Source organism: Bombus pascuorum, chromosome 5 (assembly GCF_905332965.1).
Source record: "Bombus pascuorum chromosome 5, iyBomPasc1.1, whole genome shotgun sequence".
NCBI classification, from domain to species: domain Eukaryota; kingdom Metazoa; phylum Arthropoda; class Insecta; order Hymenoptera; family Apidae; genus Bombus; species Bombus pascuorum.
In genome coordinates, this window is record NC_083492.1 from 16,108,443 (window position 1) to 16,132,841 (window position 24,399).

The 24,399-nt window shown below is 34.0% G+C and overlaps 4 protein-coding genes across 5 annotated transcripts in view; 2 read left to right on the plus strand and 2 right to left on the minus strand.

Annotated features, from left to right (window-relative positions):
• The window catches only part of LOC132906946 (uncharacterized), a 29,038-nt gene extending 16,833 nt beyond the window's left edge, over positions 1-12,205 (plus strand). The window contains exons 7-9 of the mRNA XM_060959625.1: positions 8,562-8,744; positions 10,865-10,949; positions 11,589-12,205. Of these exons, the coding sequence (XP_060815608.1) occupies positions 8,562-8,744; positions 10,865-10,949; positions 11,589-11,658 (338 nt within the window). The 3' untranslated portion in view covers positions 11,659-12,205. The remainder of the gene's footprint in view (positions 1-8,561; positions 8,745-10,864; positions 10,950-11,588) is intronic.
• Positions 11,947-19,791, minus strand: LOC132906911 (HEAT repeat-containing protein 1). 2 transcript variants are annotated; one of them, XM_060959530.1, is made up of 7 exons: positions 19,615-19,791; positions 19,382-19,523; positions 14,638-19,301; positions 14,039-14,356; positions 13,306-13,760; positions 12,729-13,179; positions 11,947-12,514 (listed from the first exon to the last, which is right to left on the minus strand). In XM_060959530.1, the coding sequence occupies exons 2-7, from the start codon at positions 19,521-19,523 to the stop codon at positions 12,344-12,346; spliced, it is 6,201 nt and encodes a 2,066-aa protein (XP_060815513.1). In that variant the 5' UTR covers positions 19,615-19,791; the 3' UTR covers positions 11,947-12,343. The 2 variants fall into 2 exon arrangements, with proteins under 2 accessions (XP_060815513.1, XP_060815512.1); XM_060959529.1 differs by lacking the exon at positions 19,615-19,791 and having other exon boundaries at positions 19,382-19,562.
• A 101-nt stretch (positions 19,792-19,892) lies between these two features.
• Positions 19,893-20,933, plus strand: LOC132906968 (MIP18 family protein galla-2). The gene is made up of 3 exons (XM_060959663.1): positions 19,893-20,269; positions 20,349-20,428; positions 20,511-20,933. Exons 1-3 carry the CDS (start codon positions 20,101-20,103, stop codon positions 20,778-20,780), a joined length of 519 nt encoding a protein of 172 aa, XP_060815646.1. The 5' UTR covers positions 19,893-20,100; the 3' UTR covers positions 20,781-20,933.
• LOC132906948 (mitochondrial inner membrane protein OXA1L) lies at positions 20,829-23,500 on the minus strand. Its single transcript, XM_060959627.1, has 8 exons — positions 22,729-23,500; positions 22,445-22,616; positions 22,292-22,369; positions 21,900-22,229; positions 21,733-21,812; positions 21,385-21,648; positions 21,154-21,319; positions 20,829-21,085 (listed from the first exon to the last, which is right to left on the minus strand). The coding sequence occupies exons 1-8, from the start codon at positions 22,789-22,791 to the stop codon at positions 20,931-20,933; spliced, it is 1,308 nt and encodes a 435-aa protein (XP_060815610.1). The 5' UTR covers positions 22,792-23,500; the 3' UTR covers positions 20,829-20,930.
• Positions 23,501-24,399: the final 899 nt, after the last annotated feature.

Sequence of the window (24,399 nt, forward strand, 5' to 3'; positions counted from 1 at the left end):
GTGACATTGATATCAAAAAATTAAGCGTAAAAGATAGACGAAAAAATAGTTGGTAAAATCAAATTATCTGGCGGAGAACAGTCATTTCTTTCAGCGATCATTAAGTAACAAAAATGAGAAATGTTGTACCAGTTTGTTTCGCATCATTAAACCACTGAAAGCCGCTTTCGAAGTTGACATGCTCGCACGTTAACAAAGTCCATGTAGCGGTCATATTAATCAAATTATTCATACCGTACACAAGATCTGCGTTGAACATTGTCACACAGAATCACGTGAACGTGTTCGTATTCGGACAAAACATGATCGTATCTGAAATGATGTTAATGTCACTATTTATAAATTCAACGGCTAAGAAGACGCTGTTAGGAAGACCTAATCATTTTGTCTTGAATAATTTTCAGCCGACATTGCACATAATGTATAGAAATTCCGTTTGACCGTCTCCAATAATTTTACTTGACTCAACAGAAAAATAGTCCGTCTCCATGTTATATAATTTCACGATGTATCGCGAATGGCCAATTGTTCGTTAAGATCGTCACTCTATTTCGACTTATATTCTCTATAATAGAGTCTACGCAACTTTATCTCGAATTGCATTCAGTTATTGACGGGCGAAAAAAGAAGAACGAAGCTAAGTTCACGAGTTCACCTTGTGCTCGTCTTATCGACCAGAAAGGAAGCTTTTTCTCCGACATTGTTTCTCGACACGCCTTTTATCGACGATTTCCATCAGTCTCTTACGCGTACATGATCAATTGCTGCCTTTTTCTTTCAGTATTCTCCAACCTTCTCCTACGGCACGTGGTATACGTGACTGATGCAACGTATCGAGACTCGTTCTAAATTCTCCGCTTTTCCGCACTGTCTGAATTTGTACACATATCCTGCAGACAGCTTTCAATGGTCTTTGTATTCAGGTCTAAAATTAGGCGAATAATATGATGCAATATCAAGCTTCCGATCATAAATTCGTCTATTCTCGTATCGCTCAATTGACGACCCCCCCTCCCCTATTGCAACCAGGACGATTCTTCTTCGTTTTACGTCACGAGTGACGATCGATTCGGCTCGATTCTCGCTATCGGGGGTTGTAGAAAAAAGTAGAGAAAATTTTCAGCTGGCAAGAGGCTGAGGTGAGTGCAATTTGAATCTTCATTCTCGAGAGAGGAACGGGATATAGTTCTAGAAAATTATAGATAGAATTGAGGATGACGTAAGCTTTTTCGTCGAAGAGATGCAACTCGAATAATAACGAATTGAAAATGACGGTGATATAGATCAAGGTACTAAGAATTTGGATTTCGTTTCGTATTTTACGTCAGTCGCGAAAAGTTCACTTTGGTCACGTTTTGTAATTAATCGACTTATACATTTATTCCGTGTGATAAATTTTCGTGATTTGGAAAAATGTAACGAATTCCTTATAATAGTAAACACGGAATATTTTACAAACATAACACTTGACTGCATCTTCCATTTGTTCTGGATGATATATTCGAGCAATTTGATCAAATTTTCTCCGTCGTGAAAGCGAAGTCGTTTAATTGAACAATCCACGCACGTGTGCGGTGAGAACCGCCGAAAGTTGAGCTGTAAGACGTCAAAATGGCGAAGAACAGCATTCGTGTGACAGCACGAGAGCAATTAATTTTTCCTAGCAACTAGGAAGTATGCGAAACTAGGTTGCTAACTTTAGGTACAAGCGATTAAACTTTAAAGCCATCAAAACTTTTTAACTATTGCTGGAATCTCTACGAAAGCTCTCATATCAATTGTTATCGTTCTTCTCCATTTTGTTCAACACTCGTCGATATTAATTTCATATTTCATCTCATTTTCATGTCCAATTTTTACGCAAGATCCTTCATACAGTTTCTCACAAGATAACTGTAAAATGAGGAGCCAAGTTTCAGAAACTTCCTTTGTAAGTTGATAAATGTATAAGCGCGAAACCACAAGCGTTTCCTTTCCAACGTTATAAACACATTCTGCCCGTTACAAAGTTTGGCAAGAATGTTTCACAAGAACAAAAAGATTTGATTCTTACTTTCAAAAGAAAGTATCCTGCCGTAACTTACTTTGTCAATAACTCTCGTGGGCCCGTTTTTCCCTATTAATTCTTGTGACATTCGAATTCTCATATTTCAATCTTACATATTTCTATCGTGAATAATAATCGAATTTTTAATACGATCTATACAAACTATAATAATATAATAATACAATATAATGATTACATAAGTAGATAGTAAATTTTATTGAATTAATTCTATATTTATATCAGAGTCTTTTATGATTACTTCCATTATAACATAATCTCTCAAGTTTATTTCTCTATCCAGTATGACGTGTAGCCTTCCTTTTAATTGATCCTTGGAGATTTGTCCATAAGAGGAGCTGGTCACGATCATGCTGTTCTGTGAAACGATTTTGCGTCTCACTCGAGGAAACATTCGGGTCCATAAGTGCATCTCGTCCGGTCGGTCGCTCTCAAGGATTAACTAAGTTAGAGGGTTAGCGACAATTGTGGCTCATTGTACGACCACTGAAGAGACCCTTCATTGGAGTACTTGAAACGCACCCGTTTCAGTCCGTTCCAGTGCCTCGAAGAACCTAGTCAATGGATGAAAATTTACTGAAACTCGTGTTTCGAACTATCTCAGAATCGCTTTAATCAATCCTATTGAAAGTTTCGATCGGTAGTCAGTGACAAGAATCAATTTGCCTCTTCACGAAATGTATCCGCTGATTGGACAGGTATAGTTTGCAAGACGTATTGTGAAATTTTATCAAGCACACTGATTTATCTTCTGATTGAAAGTACTGTAAGGAATTCCATTTTTCTGGATTCTGTTTATTGGAAGGTTTATTTGATTCATTAACGTTAAAGCAACATTTCATTTGCAATTCCTTTTTTATATTTATATTATTAAACTCTGTTTTTTTAATATTGTGGCTATAAAAAGGGATTCCAACGACTCGGTTGATGTCCTTTCTACCAGTAGTGTTGTTCACTGTTTGAAAATTAGTCGATTTGACGAACTATGTATTTTGAAACAGAAAGTCAGTAGCACATCATATGGTCCGCTTGTGAGAGATTCAACTAATTTATCTCGTTTGTCAAACACTAAGGATTAATTGCACTTCCTATTCATTGCCTTGATCATATTTATTAATTTATCTAACAAAATTTAGCCAAATTTAATGTAATGTAAAATAATTTCGTAGAAAATCAGGAAGGACGTTCATCGATATTTTAAATAATATTGAATTTTTCTTACATTTTTAATTCAAGGTAATAAGTTAAATTTTCTAAGCAATTGTTGTGTAGTATTATGTATTTCACTTTAACGTGAGAACAGGATATTGTTTTATAAAAATATTTGCACCTAATCTTACTTGTCATCATTCAATAATACGAAATCAAAACTTCGTTTCATCGTTCTTATTTTATATACCTTTCATACGCCATTACGCTATCAATCTTCGTAACATGGATATTATTCACGGTTGCCTTTCATCTCAGCCGCTCAAAAATAAAATCTGATATCACACGAAACATCAAAGGAGTATATATTATATAATATTATTATATATATATATAATATTGTTAATAATTACTATAATTATCTGTTTGTAATTACATAAATATAGAGTTCAATTGGAAGAAAAAAAATAAATGCTGAAGGGTTTACGACAGTTCAGATTATCGGAATATTTACTGTAAATAATATTAACATTGGAATATTAATTATTTCGCTATTTGAAAATCCTTTTGTGACTAATCATTTACTGATTTAAAGAATATAACAATACAGACGTATGTATATATCGGCATCTTCTTATAAAAGTATCAGAATAAACTGAGATTTGATAAATAAGTTACTTAATCGATTTGCAGAGATAACATAACAAACTAATGCATACATCTTACTACGCAACTTAATAATTTTATAAATTTAGAATATGATGCACTGAAAGCTTCGCGACAAGCATTCCATTTAACGATTTTCCGTGATTTCTTGCTAAATACGAACGTGAACGACGCGTGGTTCCGTCGTGGATCGAAAAAATAAAACGATTACTGTGAAACGAAGCTCCGATAACCCATGTCAGATCATCGTTTCATCAGAATCTTTGCGTATTGAACTGTGATAAACGGATCGTTCGATTTTCATGCAATCGCGTCTATTTCTTTTTTCGTGCGGTATCAGTAATCGAATTGTGCATTGGTGCATGACACGACAGAGGAGGCAATGCAAAACAAGATGACAGAATTTGGTGACCTGATGCCATGATTTTGTCAATAACTCGTCGATGATCGTGTGTTGACACGAATGTTCCCGATTGCTTGTTGACAAATGATTCTGGTAGGCTTTCGATAAAATGTGATATAGAAATTTTCGAAATCGATAAAGTTAAGTACAGTATCAAAGAGTTTTGAAAGACAACAATCGATAGTTGATTGTAAGATGGAAACGAGTTCGTTTCATCTTTACAACAATAAATCATTTCATTTGATGATATATACAGATTATTTTAAATGATATAAATTTTACTCACACTACTGTTTTACTGTTGGTACGTATAATGTCTTAATTAACTGCGGATAAATACGATGACAATAACACGATCGATAGTAGCGGTAGTATAAAATCAATGTAATTGGGTCAGTCGATGTTCGAGCGGAGAAGTTCGATCATCGACAAATTACTCCGGATAAGGACGCACTCATATCTTTTAATTAAGAATTGTTGCGATACCGTTCGAATTAAATGTGATATCACGTTGAAGCTCTCCATTGCTTAATTTCCATATCCCTTTCGATTTCAACGAGAAGAACATTAAATATTTTTAATAAAAATATTTTCTAGATCGCAAGGGAGAAACATCAATGTATGAATAAAAAGGAAGATTTTGATAGGACACAATTGAAAAGGAAGAAATCTGGTAGGTTCAAAAGTAGCTGATAAATTGAGGAAATTTTATGAAAGCCAAATGTATGATTATTAATATTTTGATATTTTTAATATTTCAATATTACGACGAGTAATATTTTTAAAATCTTGACAAGCAGAGAAAAAACACAGGTTTAATTCTAAGATTAAATAAAAAAGGCAATGTTTGTGACATTGAAATTGTTGACAACATACTGAGTTGTAAAAATACTTCACTCGCAACAAAAAAGGTAATTATTTGTTTAGTCATTTATTTCAATGTGTCCAGTTCTTATATTCAATATAAATGTTTATAGTTCTAATAGAAACTATTTGTTTAAATGCGGATATAATACGGGTTTAATCATTCTCCTGCTGTTACTTCCTCGTTTTTTTGTTGATCGTGACTATACATCCAAGTGGACTTTGCAATCCACGGCTTTACACTCTCTTATTTCCTCGAACCATTAAATCATAAGACATCGTGGAACTCAAACGAGTTCGCGATCACATAACAGTTCAATAAACCGAATTCCTTTGAACTACAACAATATATTATTTTTTCTTTCCGAGAATCATGTGAAATATGAAAATTTATTTCCATAGTCACTTGGAATAGAAATGCGACTCGCGGAGCCTGGTGTATTTAAAGAGAAAAAGCAAACGAAATATTTTAAAGATTACTTAATAGTCTAAACATTTTGTTAATTGAATTATTCATTTGGAGGTAAAATATAAATAGTATTTCAGATGCACATGTTTTTAAATGTTACCTCGGACTATTCTTGTAAATTCCTATTTAATTTGCATATCTACGATGTGCTTCATCAATAATTCGAAGAACATTATTCCTCAATCCGCACGTGTGTTTGCACAGATTTTGTATCTTACAGTTTCACGACACTAAATTTGTAAAAATTAGATCACACGATTCTATCAACCGATGTTAAATGACGTGAATAGAAATTTTTATTCGCAATTCTTCTCCCTTCTCTCCTTTGCTTGCAAAATATTCCATTTTAGCCACGGTTATACTATACTATACTACTATTGTAACTTCAGATTTCGTTAGAGCTATCGTTAAAAAATGGCATTCATTCTATAAATTTAATCAATACCTGAATCTAATATCGAGAAGATCAGTTCACATCATTGTACGAAACAATATAACTGATAAATATAAAAAAATTGAAACCAAAGTAATGCCAAATTTTAATGTTATGTACATATACCTCTGGTATTTTTCCATGCCATCTGTTACAGGCATTATCTCAACAGTGAAGTTCGAAATTATCGACAGTTTCATAGCAAATACAGAACTTTCCAAAAAGAGTAAGCTCACTGTTGAACGTGGCTGAATCATTCATTGGTCGTTCAGTCTGTAATCGGCATCAGTACCTCTCGAAATATTGTTCGCTTCATTTGGATAGAACAATATAATAATTGCTTATCGGCTTCTGTTCGTGCTCGTAAAGTCGTGTTTTCGTTACGGTTCGATAAAGACGAATGTCTTCGTGCAAACACATAAACGTTATTTATAGTGAACACTGAATTTACTCTCTGGAACAACGAAGCGAGCGAAAGACGGGGAAAGTATTGCGTGAAACTGTGGTTGTTTCGCCGATCTGGTCAGCATTTCTCCAGAATACCATCGGATAATTCTCGATTGTTCGCGTTTCACTGTGTACATACACTTGAAAGTGTTTCTTGCGTGACCTTTAACAATTTCAAGGATTTCTTGCTATTCAGAGTTTACTGATCAACTATACTATATTAGGTGTTTGAAGTTCGGCGATCAACTATACTAAATTAGGATTCTGTACTACTCCAAGGTGATCTATCATTTTCGATCAATTCGGTGGTGAAATATGTACATACGTAGCTATGTTTGCTATTTTGAAACTTCCTGTTTTGTGGAAAAATATCGAATTACGTGAAGTCTTCATAAAATGTTGGTTGCGAAGATATTAGCTTTAACCTGGTAGAAGAGATTTCTAGGTCTCGTTGATCGTGTTTCTTTCCTGCAACATATGGTAAAACGTGCAATTTGCGTTTCACCGGCGAAATATAAATCCCAAGCCGCGGATGCTAATTCTTCGTGGCCGAAAGCACCCATGAGCGTGTGTTTCTAGAGGAAAGAAACGGTGATCGACTGGATCGTAAACGTGTTTTACAAGGCTTGGCCATTCTAACGTGGCTTCGATATTATCGGGGGAGCGTCGAGGGCGCGGTTCTCTCCGCCTCTAAAAACAGAAGCCGTTTTCGAGAGCTGGCCGTTTGTCTTTCGCGGCGAACCTTCCAACGAATCGCCATCATAAAACGTACGCCCTTCAGGAGAAAAAGAATTTATTCGTACATAATTGCACCATCTCGGACGAACCGTGTTATTACTGTTCGCGATATACACGTAGAAACATTGGAAATTCTTCAGAGCATTCTTTTTTGTTGGAAACGAATATACGTTGCGTTTCCCTTTTCCTTTTTTTGCAAAAAACAACGGAAAGAGACCGGCGATTTATACCTTCTTTTTTCACGAAAAATCTTTATATATAAAACTGAAAGGAGATATAACTGTAATGGTTCGTTAGAAAATAGAAAAATACAAAACAATTGAAGAAAAAATGATTCAAGGAACGTAATAGGATTAGAAAGGAATAAAAGATGTATGCAAATTTCTGCAGTACGAAATAGAACGAAGACGAACTATAGATAGAGCTGTAATTAAGTGATTTGTTGCTCTGGTACCAGTATATAAAAGTTTGATTGGTTTCGATCAGAAAGTTCGTTTGTTCTAATAATTCTCAGTGAGTTCTATATCGTGTGCAGCAAAAAAGTTGACCTTTTAGTTTTTACTTGATTATCTTCCTCGAATAGAAGAGTCGATGATTGAGAAAGTTTCTGAAATACCTTGTTGCACTGAGTTTGACAAATAGGAAACTCTAAACTGTCAACAAAGTTCTGAGACCCTCGTGACATCCTCGTGTTTCAAGTTTCATTATTACTCACTTGTTTATTAATCACATTTTTATATCCATGTCAATATCTCCTGCGATAATTCCGTATCATTTTTATCTTTATGTTTGCTTAAACTGTGTATCGCGTACCCTTAAAAGATTTATATCTACGTCGTTTGAATAAGATATTTGCACATTTATTTTCGCTGGTCAAATGTTACATACTGCGAAGGTTATTTGATAACGCATTGAGAACAAAAATAATGTTACATTCAGAAAGATCTTAACCCGTTGAATACATAGATAAGAAAATTTGTAGAATTTTATCAACTTCTTAGTATCGGTATCTCTAACTTGATAAAGCCATAACAAATATTTTAAAATATATTCACGATTTCTCCATAAATTCTCTTTTCCAAAAAATGAAAAACGCCACTCTTCGTGTTCTTTCCCACTAATTTTCAATTTGTTTATAAACCATCTCCGAAATTCTCACACATGGTCTATGTACATTGCACATGTGAGTATACGAAATAATAGTAAAAAGTAACGAGAAGCCATACCATGTAAGGTCATCAAACTTAGGTTCACTTCAGGTAGTCGACCATCGATTAGACCATTTCTCGTTCAACGAAATCATTTCTTTTATTTCGTGTTTTTACAGCCACGTCGGCGGTGATCCTGAAGACAGAACACGACCATAATCGTTTATCCAGTCTTTCGGGGGATAATATCCTTGGCACTGGAGTTAGGATTGGTCGGGGCGAGGACGCAGTCGCGGATATCAACGGCAACATTATGGATTCGGCGCAATCAGCCATGATGAAGCAAACAGACTACGTCGTAGGTCAGTAAAAGAAACTCTAACATTTTCTTTTCAACACGTTAAACATACTCGTTAATTAAATTCTATCACCCCGTCAGGTTGTTTCTGTGATTCGTAAAGTTACTCGAATTCGTTAAAATTTTCTTTCGTGTTTTGAAATTTTTCCGAGAAAAATGATCGTTACAGGGTAACAATTAACAGCGTAAGCTATTTAAAGAGGAAATATCAACCGTGTATTTATTCGATGTTTTGTAACGGACGATAATTCTTCTTACTGTTATCGTTACGAACGAGTTGTGACACTGTGATTGAATATGTTGTAAGAATAAAAACAGAAACAAAGAATAGTGAAGCAGAGGTCACGTTTCGTCGGTGATCCCGTCGTTTTTCCGATAACATGTCACGTGCAACCGGCAATTCTTCACCACCGGTATTGAAATGTTCGAAAATCATTTTTAACAGCGTAATTGCTATATAATCCGTGAACTGTGTTCAAAATTGTTATTTATATGCGTGTATTGCATAACGATATGCGTAATTTCGATAAAACATGCAAATCTTTAAAACTGTTGTTATTCTCTTCGTATTTTATTTTCCTTCTTTTATCGTCGATGATACGATCGTTTTATTTTTATAAGTATCTTTAATCCAATTATAACGTATAACTCCATTTTGTATAAAGAACTGTTATAATTATTATTTTTCCAAGCAATCGCCTGGATTCTTTTGATGTTCGTCATCAAGCAACGTAGTTTGCTCGATTCTCAGAATTACGGAATAATTGACGGGAATATTACAGCCCATTGATCTTGTTCCTCTTTGTTGAAATTAACGTTCAGAGCATCGTGACAACGGACAAGCCTATTAGTACGATTGTGAAAATTTAGCAGTTCGTTATCACCGTTCACATTCGCCGCGTTTGCGTCTCTCGTTTCCTCTGGTAAATTTCATTTTATTAAAATCGCCCGATATCAGCCGCGAAACAAACTGTTTCCAGATCACAGTACGTCTTATTTAAATTGAAAATATATGAAGATTCTTAAAGGGTGAAGTTGTATTTGATTGGAACTTGTAAATTTTGTATTTGACAACTAGATTGAAAAATGAAATTTGGATTGAAATTAAAATTTAGAGAACTTTTTATATTTAATTATACAAGAGTCTTGAAGAAATTGTGACTATGATAAATTCTAAAGATTATCAGGCTTTCACAGCAGATTATACAAAAGAACTGATTTCTCTCTCTCTCTCTCTCTCTGTCTTGTAAGTCGTAATAAACTTCGTTTGTTGATTAATGATTATCGATTTTACATTAAGTGCTGACCTACAATGTTATGATTGCAAAATAGAGAACAAAACAATGTTATTGTATTAATGTCCGTTTAAATACTATCGGTAATCGAAATCAATAGAACCGAATTAAATGTTCAGTGTCATTCAAAGTCATTACGTATATTTATTACGATATTACATTCCAACACATTTTTCTCATATCTTTTTTATATATTCCATTAATCATAAACAATTCATAAGTAAAAGGTAATTTGTTTTATCCGCATTTTTCTTCATTGTTTTTGCATCTCTATTGGAATATATTGTCTTTGGGAATACATTAAATTCTGAATATAGTACTTTCGTTATGGATCCTTTAAAAAGAAACAAGTTAACTAGCATCATACTTGTCACAATTAAAAGTCATCCTTTTTTATTGTTACAAATGAAGAGAACAATTATCCAGGAAGATATATCTTCAGAATTATTTTCTTCAGAAAATTCAGAAAATATCTTCAGAAAATTCAGAATAAAAAAGAAACTGATTTTCTAGAGATTTTCATATGTGTAATGTACGTTCGATAATAAATATTCAGTAAATCAACATGTAATAATTCTTACAAAAAACGCAGTTTCCTCGTTAATTACCATTATAATCAATCGATTAAATAACAATCAGAGCACAAAAACGTTGACACTCGAATAACAAACTTCGACCGATTAGACAATCCGCATAAGTACGAAGTTCACTGTGCCACACGCTTCTCAAGTGGGAGGGAAGAGTGAGCCGCGGAATGACGAATCGTAGAAGCGGAAGACGAAAATCCGCACGATGCACCTACTAATCTATGCTTTTTTAACCTTTGCAGATATTGTCTTGCCAACCGTTCTAATTGCTCTGCTGTTCGTTGGCAACGCCATCATCGTCTACATTATCTTTCAGTATAGAAAGAGGTGAGTAAAGGTCGTGGAATAACTGTGCAGCTGTACCATTTGTTCGCTCCAAAGTTCCTTTCCCTTTGATTTTAATTGTTTATACGTACAACGCAACCTGCTTGATTATACATGGCGAATTCATGATTTGAAAATATCGCAATGGCATCTTAAATGATCGTTGCTTGCTATCATTCTGGTCAATTTTCAAGGAATCCCAAGTAATTTCACTCTCCTGAGTAAATCTCTTCATTGAGATATATATATCTGACATATTAGTGTATTTTCAATATGTAACGTCAGAAATTCAGTCTACGAATTCAGTTCCAAGAACTAGTAGGGATAGCGATGGTCAGTTAACAAGGCAAAATCCTGGTTACTTTATTGTAGTATATTCATGATTATTATGAACATTTTATATTTTGCTGACCAATTTTTATCGTTCTAATATAAGCGATCATATCGTATACTAGTATAAAGAATTATTTTTAAAAATATTCTTAAAACAATAATTAAGTAAATATAAGAAAACTCACGTATGAATATTCTGGCTTATTTTGATTCGTCTTTGGTGTCATTGAACAGTCCAATATCCAACGATTGCAGTTCACAACAAATATCCTTGCAATATAGAAAGTGAAGCTTAAATTTCGTTTGCAGGAAAGTTCCATCAATAGAGCAGGGCGAGGAAATGTCTCTACGTAACGCAGCCGAGGTGCCACAGGTGTGATTCGTGTTAGAATCAGCGATAAAATTTATGGTACCAGCCCAAAAAGCGTCAGCGAGAAGGCCTACGTTGCATTTTTCTACGAGGATGATCTCCAAACGAAAATGGATCTCTAAAAATAGGATCGTCGAGGAGTATCGAACATCATCTTCTTTTCTTTCTTCTCCACTTTTAGAAAGAAGAATGATCGTCGAGTCTGCAAATGGATCCTCGAAACTCGTGTTCATCCGATTTTGATAGTTATATGTCCTTTGGTTGAGACACATAATTGGAAAATGTCTTTTTCACGCGCGCGAAATTCAGAGACGCTCTCGAAGAAAAGACTATAATGCGCTCGTCGCCACTCGTAATAAGAACCGCTGTCAATATTTAAGAAACCAGGCGCCTAATTAGTGCTGCCATGGTCTTCTACCTACATGTTCACGCATACAGACACACATAAACGTACACGTAAACTTACGATAATGTATTATAATATAAGGAAATAATATATTCTATATTTCGTCCAAATTGTGACTTAAGTTAAGAATAAACAGATGTTTTCATAATACATTTGCCTTCCCGAATATTTCATTAAATTCTATTTTCAGAAGGATAATATATATATATATATATATTATATATATATATATGTATATAATTTTTATGAAATTTAATTGGAATTTTATTTAAAAAATTAAATTGAAAATTAGAAATATTTTTGTAAGGGCTCGCCTAAAATCTCTTCCAAGGTGCGTACTGCATTTTGAGCACACTTCTCCGTAGTTTCGTCTTCGTCTTCCAACACTTCTGCCAAGAAGGGTATAGTTTCTGGCAAGAGTGGCATGAAATCTTCACCAAGCTTCCTTACAATTTCAACCTATATTCATGTGAAATAAAATATTAAATTAATAGCATTTTATGAACTTAATCAAATTGTACTTCTGATACGACTAACTAAATCTATTTCGTTTTAATATAATCGTCCAGTAACGATATCATTACAATATTATTTGTAACCAATTATGAATGAATATTAATTAGCTAATAATAATTAATACAATTAACTTAACAAAATATAAGCTTTCACTCACCAACGCATTCAGTGCAGCGGTTCTAACATATGGTTTCGTATGTCTTGTTTTCAGCAACGTCTGGTACACTAATTGCTTATGCAAAGAGTCATCAGGAATGGCACTAGCGAAGGCAGCAATACAAGGCACCACTAATTCACTCGCTCTTTTCTCATAACCCTCTGTAGAGCCCAAAGTATTCTCCAACTGATCCACAATTGGTTGAGCCAATATTTCGAATCTCTCTTGACTCACGAAATTATGAGCGTCGTAACTGAAGACTCGATATAGAGTCAATAAAATGGCTTCTACTAACTCGATTTTGCTAGACTCTTCAGGCAGAGTCATCTCCTGCGGTTCCTCTATGATCGCTGGATTATTACTACTTAACAGTATCGCTGCATGCTTGATGAAGTGACCAGCAAATAGAACGAAAAGTGATTTTAGACATTCTGCTATGTTTGCTGAAAGTCTGCAACAGATGATAAAAATTTATATATTTTTATCTCTGATTAGGTAACTATAAGTAAGCTTTAACACATAAAAATGCAAAAAATTACAAAATAAAATGAAACTCAGATAAAATAATTTAATCAACCTGTAGAAAGTGATATTTCGTTCCTTGTATTGTGGATTTCTAGCAGCCCAATCGTAAAGTTTATAATAAAGTGGTCTAAAGGTAGTCTCGCTTAGTTTCAGTACTAAAGCTACCAATGCTTTACTGGCGCTTTCCTCTACAACCACCACATCCTTCAGTGTTAATTCCGATTCGTCTACTTCCATGTCATCTGGCGAATTTGAAATATCTTCGCGAAACTGTAAAACCTTCAAGAAGAATGTGCCTAAATCCGGTATAACTGCGTTTATGTCGTTAGGTTGAGCACTATTGAATGATTCTACTAGCACGTTCATCAGCGCTGGGATACGTTGGTACAATTTCTTTGCAAGTAACGTCATATATGTCCTGTTGACTGCTGGTAACAGTACTCGCGAAGGTATGCATGTGGAGAGTTTCTGGGTTGTTGCATTTAATCGTGATATTACGATGCCAATCTATGAAAATGGTAAAAGGAAAATCTTCAAAAATATTGATTATCGTCTAATTGTATAATGTAGTCTCAAATATTGATAAAATCATATCAGATAGTTAAAAACTATATGTAAAAAATCTTCAAAAATATAGTAAACAATAGGGAATGAATAGAAAAGGTGAAAACACTTTGAGAAACCTACGAAATGTGGTTAAAAGATAGTGAATAGTTAGTATACGATTGTTTATAAAATACATTTATCGCGGCGACAGAAGTATTTAATAAAGTAGTAAATCATACCTTTTGATGTTCCGTATCAGTGTACAGAGAGTTCAATCTCGCCAGTTCAAAGAGTAACTGATCCAAATACAAAGATAAGAAGTTCCCTACAGATTCGACGATCTTTTGCAACGCGCTTACTATACTGACGACTATTACATCCGGCACATCTTGATGGCAGTGATCTTCTAACAAATGCAGGATCGCCGGTACAAATTTATTCAATGAATGTATCGCGTGAATACGCATAGAACTGCATAATTCCGCGACACAAAGAGCAGCGCTGGCTAGTACAGGTCCTTCTTTTGAACCTAACAGCTCAGTGGTTGTCTCAAGAATCTATAACAAAAAAGTAATAATAATAATAAAAATTTGTATTAATAATTTATTTAATTATCTATCAGTAATGGATTTTTTTCGCAAAAATATATAAGATATTCAAAATACGGTCTTCATTATAATATTGTAGTTGCTGAATAGAACAACTCTACATTTAAGATTTATTTTTTCACTTATGTTTACAAAAATATGAAATTGCATAAACACCTGCAATCTATTAATGACCAATTAATTGGTCAACCAATGATTTTCTATTTCTGTTAAATAATATATCGGCTTACCGGTTTGAACAGTATGGGATGATCGCTGGCCAACAATTTCGCCAGCAATTTTATAGTAATCAAGACAGTTTGCTGTACAATCTCCTGTTCCTGCGTTTCAGACTTTACTTTCACTGATACTGTCTTCGATAAAGATTCAATCAACTGTAACAAATCTTCATGATCCTCTTCATTAAACTTTCTTTGTTGAAGACGCGTATTAAGAAGATCCAAGGCTTTCCTCTTCACTGTCAGTAAATCATGTTCTATCAGACGCTTGATACTGACCAAGAATACTCCATTTGGCAATAAATTATTCACCAAATCTAACACGTCGTATAAATGATGCAAAAGAACCTTCCAATATTTCGCAATTGGCTTTCCTTGATGTTTATCAGCATTCTTCGAGGTACATTGAATTAGTATGATTAATTCAACAATCAGTTGATCATAATATGGTCTCACATTATTCACTTCGGTAGAATCGAACTCGGCGACTTTATTAATAAAATGAGTTGACGATAACAGATTACTTAAAAACTGGACCAGAGTATATTTATAATGTCTCAAGTGTTTAGGACTACTAGTACTAACATCAAAGATGTGTTTATATTTAAAAGAAATTGCAGCTCTCCTGCCTTCTTCGTCTTCTACATCTACAGGCAATTCTTTCAGAAACTGAGCCAATTTCACGCAAACCTGAATAAGTCTCGTGGGTGGAAATTCTTGAGATACCTGTAGAGCAAATTCTAATCTCTGTTCAGGTGTCTTTTGATTCGTAATACGCATAGTTCTCGACATAACGTGGCTTTCGAAACTCAATAAGTAATACAAATGAAAATGATTATCTAATAATTGTAATAACTTCACAAATAATGGAGTTCGTCTATGTTCTGGAATATCGGGTAACGAAACGATAAATGTTCTCAGAACCTCACAAGCATGAGTTTCATTCTCAACCGCGTTTATTATAGGAACCACGGTCTCGATGGTCTTGGATATTATTTGAATAGAATAAGCATCGTCCTGACGTACGACAGAACTTCCCATGAAAGTGAAAATAGGCATTATAGTGTATAGAGCACATCTCACATCGACGATTTTTAATAATTCTACTAGAACTAATAGAGCATGATGATGAGTTTGGGGATTCCTTGAAGTTCTAATACATTGTGTGATTAAGTCTATTTGTAAATGAGCATCACGAATAGGCAATTTCTTCACTGTCAATCGATGAATAGTGGATAGTAATAATTGGTTCGTATATTCTATAGGACTTTGTTCTTCGAAACTGAGGCATGTCTTCAGCAAATTAAACAGGATCGGGTAGAGTAATTCCTCGTGTTCGATATTGTCAGCTTGTTGAACGAACTCTAAAAGAGTCACGCCACGTTTCCATTCTCTTCTGTTGATGATGGTTGGGTCAGGAGCGCGAATGAGACTGATCCGTCTTTTATTTTTCATTTTACTGTTGTTTGGTTCAGCATTCTTGAGATCCTTCATGATCTGTAGTTCATCGACTATAAGCTGTGCGTTCACTTGAATTTTTCTCATTGCTCTATTGGTTGAAGAAATAATGTTTCCTATTTCACAATCAGTGGCCACGTCTACTAATTTAGCTATAATTTTCTTCTGAAGAATATTGGACGCTTCTTCAGCTTTTTGGAAGAAGGTACTACCTATTTGTTTTAGAAGAATCACACTTGGCGGGTGTTGATTTCCGGATTCTGTTATTAGTTGAATCTTGTGCTCCTCTATGCTAGCTTCGAATAACTTCCACACTTGTTCAACAGTGAGTGCTTTTACTGTTGTGCTGTTGAATCTCTGAAGTATGTTTTTCAACAAATTTCCTGCAGATTTATTTTTAGAATCAGTCTGAAGCATTTCTAGAAGGTGTAATCCAAGAGGAACTAATCGTTGAAGTATTGTGGGCCCATTCACGTGAACTAGAATATCAAGCAGCTGTGATTTAATATGTAAAGGAGTTTGCTGATCCATGACTATCTCAAATAACATTTGTTGCGCTTGTTGTAGCCTCCTTCGAAGATCCATCTTCAATTGTTTGCATACATCTGGATCAGGTGATAATAGAATGTAAAGAGATAAAGATAATTGATCAGGATCTAAAGATATTTCTGAACTTCTGATGACAAGTTCTTGCAGTAAGGATGGAAAAGGATCCACCATTGTGCAACGATTAAGCACTTCAGCACTTGAGTACTTGCTTATGAGCTTTTCGAGTACTTTTAATGACGCTATTCGACATTCATTGTTCTCTCTGGCTAACGAAAGTAACAAATTCGTGACAAAGACTTTATCCTCGAACGCCCATTCAGTAGATTTGCATTGATTCAGCAGGACTTGAGTTATCTTCAAACAATGAAAGGACGTTTGCACTTTCACAGGCTTTATGTACAGTTGAGAGAGAAAGCGGATAAGATCCTGAATCGTGGAAAAATGTCTTTGGAAAAATATTTGTAGACAACGAGAATAATGCTTGCACCAATATACATTGTCTATTCCCTCGAAGAACATCTCAAGAAGTCTCAAAATCAAATTACTACGATGTTGATTGTTCTCGAAATCAATCGCCGGATTCGACTTCAAATCGAGACGTCTGTGAACCATTTCCAGAACGTAGGTACCCACTTGCAATGGGAGAACACCTTGAGAAGTTAATTCTATGGCCATTTGTATATTATCTCCTGTAATATTATTGCAATTTTGTAATAATTTTACTTGCGGGTATTTTTTAATCATCTCTGTGGCCATTTCGATTACCTCTCGAGCTATTTGCGGTTCCAAAGATCCAACAGGGACTCTACATACGGATCCGAGTAAAATTAGATTGAAAAACATAGAAGCTGCATCACCATGAGAGATCTGTTGCTTCATTGCGCTTAATATGCTATCTGTTGGTGGCAACAATTCCCAGTTTAATATATTATGAAAAGATGCTGATGAAACTGCCTCTGCGTTCGGTGATTTTCCTAGATCCTTCTGCACGTGTTGCATGTAAATATTGTTCCTAGCAAAATTTGATTCTAATACTTCCATCGCGATATCCACGTCTGCGTCGTCATTTGGGAATAAATATGGCAATGATGTAATGAATACGCTAGTATCATCCCCGATTTTACAGAGTTCTAATAGGATTTTCAACGCTGGTTTCGCTAGTATTTTCCTACGGCTGGTGTGACAAGTCGATAGTAATATTTTCAACTCATCAATCAATATATCTGCAGATAGAAGACTTGTTAGGCGTTTCGTAGAAATAGTGAGCAAAGCTTTGATTACATCTACTTCTGTGTCACTGAATCTGGATTGTATCGTGGTTGTCATCATCTCCTGGAAACTTTCAGGAATATTCACGTCAGAATCCGCCAACATTTCCAACGCTACAATTCTCTGTACCGGATTGATATGAATCAATTTGTCAAGTATACCAACAACTTCTTGCGTGTCCTTGGCTCCAAAATGCCAGGATGTAACAAATTCCAATGCCAGTTTAGAATCTTTGTCTGTTTCACTGCGTTTCATCAATCCTTTCAAGTAATCATCGAATCTTTCAGGATATGTTCTTTCAAGAGTATGATACAATCTTATTAGGAATTCTCTAGCTTCGTTTTTCATGTCAGTTGAAAGAAACTCCTTCTGTAATACATTCCACAAAATGGTGTCCACTCCGATATCATCCAGCTTTATTCGTGACAATATCTCATTCACCATATTCTGTATTCGAACTGTTTCTGATGGATTGTCCAAAATCATGCGACAACTTGTTTGTAGTAATGATACAATGAATTTTAATATGTTCACATTAGAGGATTGAAGTTTGATTGCGAGCTCGATGAACCAGGACAATTCCGATAGTCGAGTAGCAAGACTTTTTGGAACTGTAGTAAGTTGATGAATTGGTACATTGTACAAAAAGAATAACAGGTGCAATGCTTCCTCTTTTAGATGCGTTTTTTTGAATATCTTCAGAAGTAATTTTTCCATAGTTATGTCATTCAGTTTCTCTTTGAACGTCAGTTTTGCTAAGATCATGTAACTACTGGCTGCGAAATCAGATATGGAACTTTCTAAACTTTTTAAAATAGTTGGTAACATATGGCCCATTTGTACTTCGGAAATTCCAGGTGATTGATCAATAATTCCTAATATTGAAGTTGTGTAAAATGCATACAAAGTACTTAAAGAAGACGCTCGCTCTGAATATGTGTTAGTAGCGGTAATTACGTGATTGCAAATTAGTTTTAGTAAAGCATTATCACAACTAAGACGATTGACTAATGTAATTGTAGCTAAGGGAACACCTGGCTTTTGAAGGGGTTCTAACCAGTGCCAGTTATCAGCATCATCAGATAGATTTAATACTTGTAACGCTCTTGCAAACATCCGAGTTTCATGGTAGGGTAATATTAAAAGCAAAAATTGATCTCTATTAAATTCTTCAATGTGATACCTACATATTAACCATTCAAGAGTTTTATGAGCATTATTAAGCAAGAAGTAAGGAGATAGAAGGATAAGAAACTTTTCAATCTGTCTATCTAACTTCTTGTTAACTTTTACATCTTGCACAGCACGTTCAAGATTCAGTGAACTTTGTGCAAAAAGAGTATGTTCAAATTCTAAAAATACGTCTGATAGCTTAATCAACTCTTGCAATCCATTTTGACCTGGGAAAGAAATAAATAGTATCAATTATTGCTTCAATAAAAAATATGTAGAGATAGAAACACAAAATAAAATGTGTTACCTATGCTTAGAACTGTTTCTCTGTCTAAATTAGCAGCTTCTGTGGGATCAAATAACAAGCTTGCATGTTTTTTATCTTGAAACAGTATTGTTGTTTGAGGGGTTCTTAATTGTTTTAATTGTCTCGCAAGAGATGTAGCCATCTTGAAACCGTAATTAAAATTATTTATAATTCAAAACATAAAAAAAATATAGATATATAAAACATGCACATAACCTTATGCTGTACATAACCTCACCTTTTTTTTCTATTCGTTAGAAATAGATGGAGTCAAATCTTCCTTAATATAGTAAAAAGGTTTTTACAAATATCACAAAATATTTTCAGTATTTATGATATATTAAATTACCGAAATAAAGATATACATATGTGAATATGTACATTTGGTACATGTGATAATATTGTAAGTCGTAACCCCTAACTAGCCATAATGCGCATGCACAGGCAGATCTTTGAAGAATGTGATCGCTGCAAACTGTACAGTGTTATGATTTCTTCCTTTTTTCATCAACGGCAGTATTACACGTAAAAGAAAACCTATCACAACATTGGATTGTATACGATCCATAGAATTCTATTATTCATCTGAATTAAAGGGATCTTTAAGTATTGTGTTAATCTCTGATATAAATTTTACGTTACTTTCTGTACTCGGATTAAAAATATATATATATATATACATACTTACATACTTCTGAATAAAACGGAAAAATAATTTTATGAGGTTTACATCACTGTATAAAATTCTCACTTCTTTAACGAAGAAAATGGAGGATTCGTTTGAAAATATTAATCCCAAATTATATAAAAAAATAGATGAAAGAGAAATTACTGCAGAAGATGAAGATGAAGATATTGTAGATGAATTTGATGCACGTGAAATTTTTGGTATGTATTTATTAATATCATAATGTTTTCTGAATTTTGATGTCGTATACAATTATTTTTTCTAACATATGATTCACAGATTTGATTAGAAACATCAATGATCCTGAACATCCTTTGACATTGGAAGAATTGAATGTGGTAGAACAAAGTCTCATTGAAGTAACATACGAACATGATATAAAAAGATTATGGTATACATTATCAACCTTATTATCAAAAAAAGTAATATGTTTTCTTCCAGATTAATAATAAAGCAAGTACAGTTCACGTAAAATTTACTCCAACGATACCACATTGCAGTATGGCAACATTAATTGGTTTATCAATTAGAGTACAATTACTGCGAGTTCTACCTTCAAGATTTAAAGTTAGTGTTGAAATTACACCAGGTACTCATATGTCAGAGGTAGCAGTAAATAAACAATTAGCTGATAAAGAAAGAATAGCAGCAGCTCTTGAAAACAATCATCTACTTGAAGTAATTAATCAATGTATTGGTATAAAATGTTAATATTATCTAAAAGGTATGAAATTCAACATATGTAATTTATTAGAGATATCTTATCATTATTTTCTAGTTTATTGATATAAATTTCAAATTATTACAATTAGATCTTTATAACTAATTAAATATATAAAGAAATTTCATATACATAAAATCTCATTTTTTCATTGTTGCTGATGTTTTTGATAAATCTTTTACTGGGTTGTATTTATATGTCTTTTGGAGTGGACCTTTAGCTGCTTTATTAAACTGTTTTACATCGGCACGTGCATAATTTGCTAATTTATTAGATATTGTCATGTTAGTCCAAGCTAAAAAAGAATTGTTTATGTAATAAATCTAAAACTGTATTATACTGCGAATATTTATCTGAAAGTACCATCAGAGAATGATTGCTTGAAGCCTTTGTCTTTCTTTACTGTATTTGTGGTCGTCATACGCCGCGTAGGAGGAATATTAAAACATGCTTTTACTTTCTCTGAACGCATTACTTGATTTTCTGCCACGGTTAGAATATTTGAAACAGTCCAGTGACACAAAATGGCCTGAAACAAATTTTTTTAAATATTTACGATACAAACTAAAGATAAATAAGAGCTATGTAACTTACTCCTGGAAACTTCATTGCAAATATAAATGAAATAACTGGTACTATTTTGAACATATTTCGTATCATTGGAGACATGGTTCCTGAATTTTTCAATGCATGTGAAGTAACAGCATACAGTGTTATACTAGTACCCAGTGGCAACAGATAATATGGATCAGCACTAGTTAAATCCATAAACCACCACAATCCACCTTCCTTTAAACTTTCTACAGGTTTAGTAGTCATTTGTCGTAGAGCAAAAAATATTGGTAGATGTGCTGCAACCTATTTAGTATATAGGAATAAATTTTAATATTTATATTATCATAGACGTGCTTAAGTACATAATATACCCATTCAATTGCATACCTTCAAAATATTTGAAACAGGAAGCATCTTAACATTATTTTTCTTCAACAGCTCTTGTAATTCAAAAGCATATACACTAGCTAAAAGACAAGAATAAAATTTATTTATTTAGATAAATATATAATAATACATACCTTATAGTATGCTGGATAAATGTTAGTACACACCTTCTTGATAATTTCCACATGTTCTTGCTTCAGTCATATTTTCCTGTAATTTTACTATTTGTGGCAAAATATTGTTCATATTGCTAGCATTTTTTTGTGTCAATACCGAACATGGAAATGTTACAAATTTGATAAGTACTGAAGTTAATACAATTGTTGCCCACCATGGTAGATTACAATTAATATGAAGTAATTCATAAAATGTTTGAATAATTCCCATAGGGCCATATCCACCTAATCCTAAACTTTCAAAGGTAGGTTCCCCATTTGCATGTAGTTTAATAATTTCTGTGATTTCTGTAGGCAATGATATTTGTGGTAGAGGTGCATCTGTAAAAAATACAAAAAATTATACAAGTCTTCTAATTTAAAAGTAAAAAATATTTTATTACCTGGTATTTCATTTAATAGATCTTTCTCTGGTACTGAATTATTTAGATCTGTTATTTGTGTTGCTGACACAGGTGATTCTAAAAGACATGGTAGACTATATTTTTTATTATTATATTTTTGAGAACATATATGAAATTAGAGATTCTTCACACCTGGTGGCGTATTTGATGCATTTTCCTTTATTGTATTAAATGTGCTTTCATACCGAGCGAAATATATCTTATGAATTTTCGGAAGTTTATGAACGTTTAATACACAATCCCGTTTCAAAGGACCGTTTGTTATATTATATGCGAGACCGCTAAAGTGACATTCTGTTATTTTCTGAATATATACATATTTTCATCATTAAAATATTTTAATATATATGTACATATATATATATATATATATATAAGTGTAACATAACCTAATGAGAAACAAGAGTTTAACTTACGTGAAGTCCTGTATTTGTATTTAACAGTTTTTGACTAACACGTACACATAATCGTGTCAACATGATTTTGTTTATGTACTAGTAATATTTAATCTTATATTATGATAAAGTATAGTAAATTAAAGAGATTTTCATATCACGTGTAGAACTACAATCCAGTATTAAGTTACAAGTTGTCACACTATACTTCAGATGGCATCCTGAGTTCAATTTGAGAATATGTTCAGAGTTAATTTAAGTTACAGTTGAGGTACTAATGAAATTTTTAAGTATATTCATAAGAATTTCTTATCGAGCTATTGTATATAAATATTTGCAAAATTTGAATTCTTAGCTTCCAAACACGAATATGCTTTTCGATATCGAAAATTTTCTAGGTCGCAAAATGTTCTAATTAATGAAACGAAGGAAAATATACAAATTCGAACAAATTTCCTCTTTGACGTATACCCGCAATTCTTCATAGTACTGATCCTGATTCGAATCAATTATAAAGTTGCATACAGTGGCGCTGTGTGGCGTTTTGATATCGGAGGATTCCCCCGGTTCTTTCACGAATTTGAAAGGCCAAGCTGCGCCATTGACACGACACTAGAATTAAGCTGTCAGTGCCGACTCACGTGATCGAATCTACTGCAATGACATTCAGTTTGCGTCTCGGGACCAAGGTTATTAAGACAGACCTACTATTTAAGTTTCTCTCGTGCCGTCTTTCGTTTTCGGGACCTGCTTTCCCCCTTTTACCTACCTTAATCCACGTAGCTGCTTTTGAACCAGGTTCTGCTACTCGTCACAGGGTCTGTTGGTTTAAGACGATAATACATAGCTGTGTGAGATTTCACGTGAACAAAAACAGATTAAAAAAAGAAGAAGAAAAAGATCGTGAAACGGAGAGGAATGGCAGAAGACGGCACGGTTCTAATTACAGATCCACATTGTCAGCGAAGGTCTCTAACCACCATGCTTTGGCACCGACTGTCAATTTCTCCACAAAATAATTCGGTAACAACTCCGCTTTTTCGATGGCGCAACTACCGCTTCGTTGTTATCTTTTCTTCCTTTTATGAATGCGTGCCGTAACGTTCAATTAGATTCGAGTCAAAGTATTTATCCGGTCAGATTTCAGCCCTGGAGCGATTCACGAAATTATTTTTAACATCGTTGTTATACAAAATTGAAATTATATTAACCACCTGGCGCTAGGATTTCTCCTTTTTTGTTATTGTAGATTAATGTTGTTGAACACATTTGTGAGTACATAGGATGAATTAAATAAAGTTTGTATTTTTTGACATTTTATAATTATCTGAAGAACTAAAATTCATACCTACAAGAAAGTCATCACGTAACACCTTCGAAACCTCCCAAGAACCTGGTATTCATCGCGTAGAGTGTAGAAGATTGAAGATCGTTTCTTGGACAGGATTACCCACTTTACGCCCGGGTAGCAGGTCAACCAGGGCGAAAGATAATGGGATTGAGCGTTCTTCGAAAAGAACAAGATAGTGAAGCTGTCACAGGAGAAGAACGACACCAAGTTCAGCCTTGTGTCAACGTCGTATCGCGATCCCTTTGATCGTGCCGATAAAACCCGGTCGGTTCGTACAGAATTTTCGTGAAGACGAACACCTAGCTAGATGAAGTCATTTTTGCTGAGGAAGCTGATCGTCC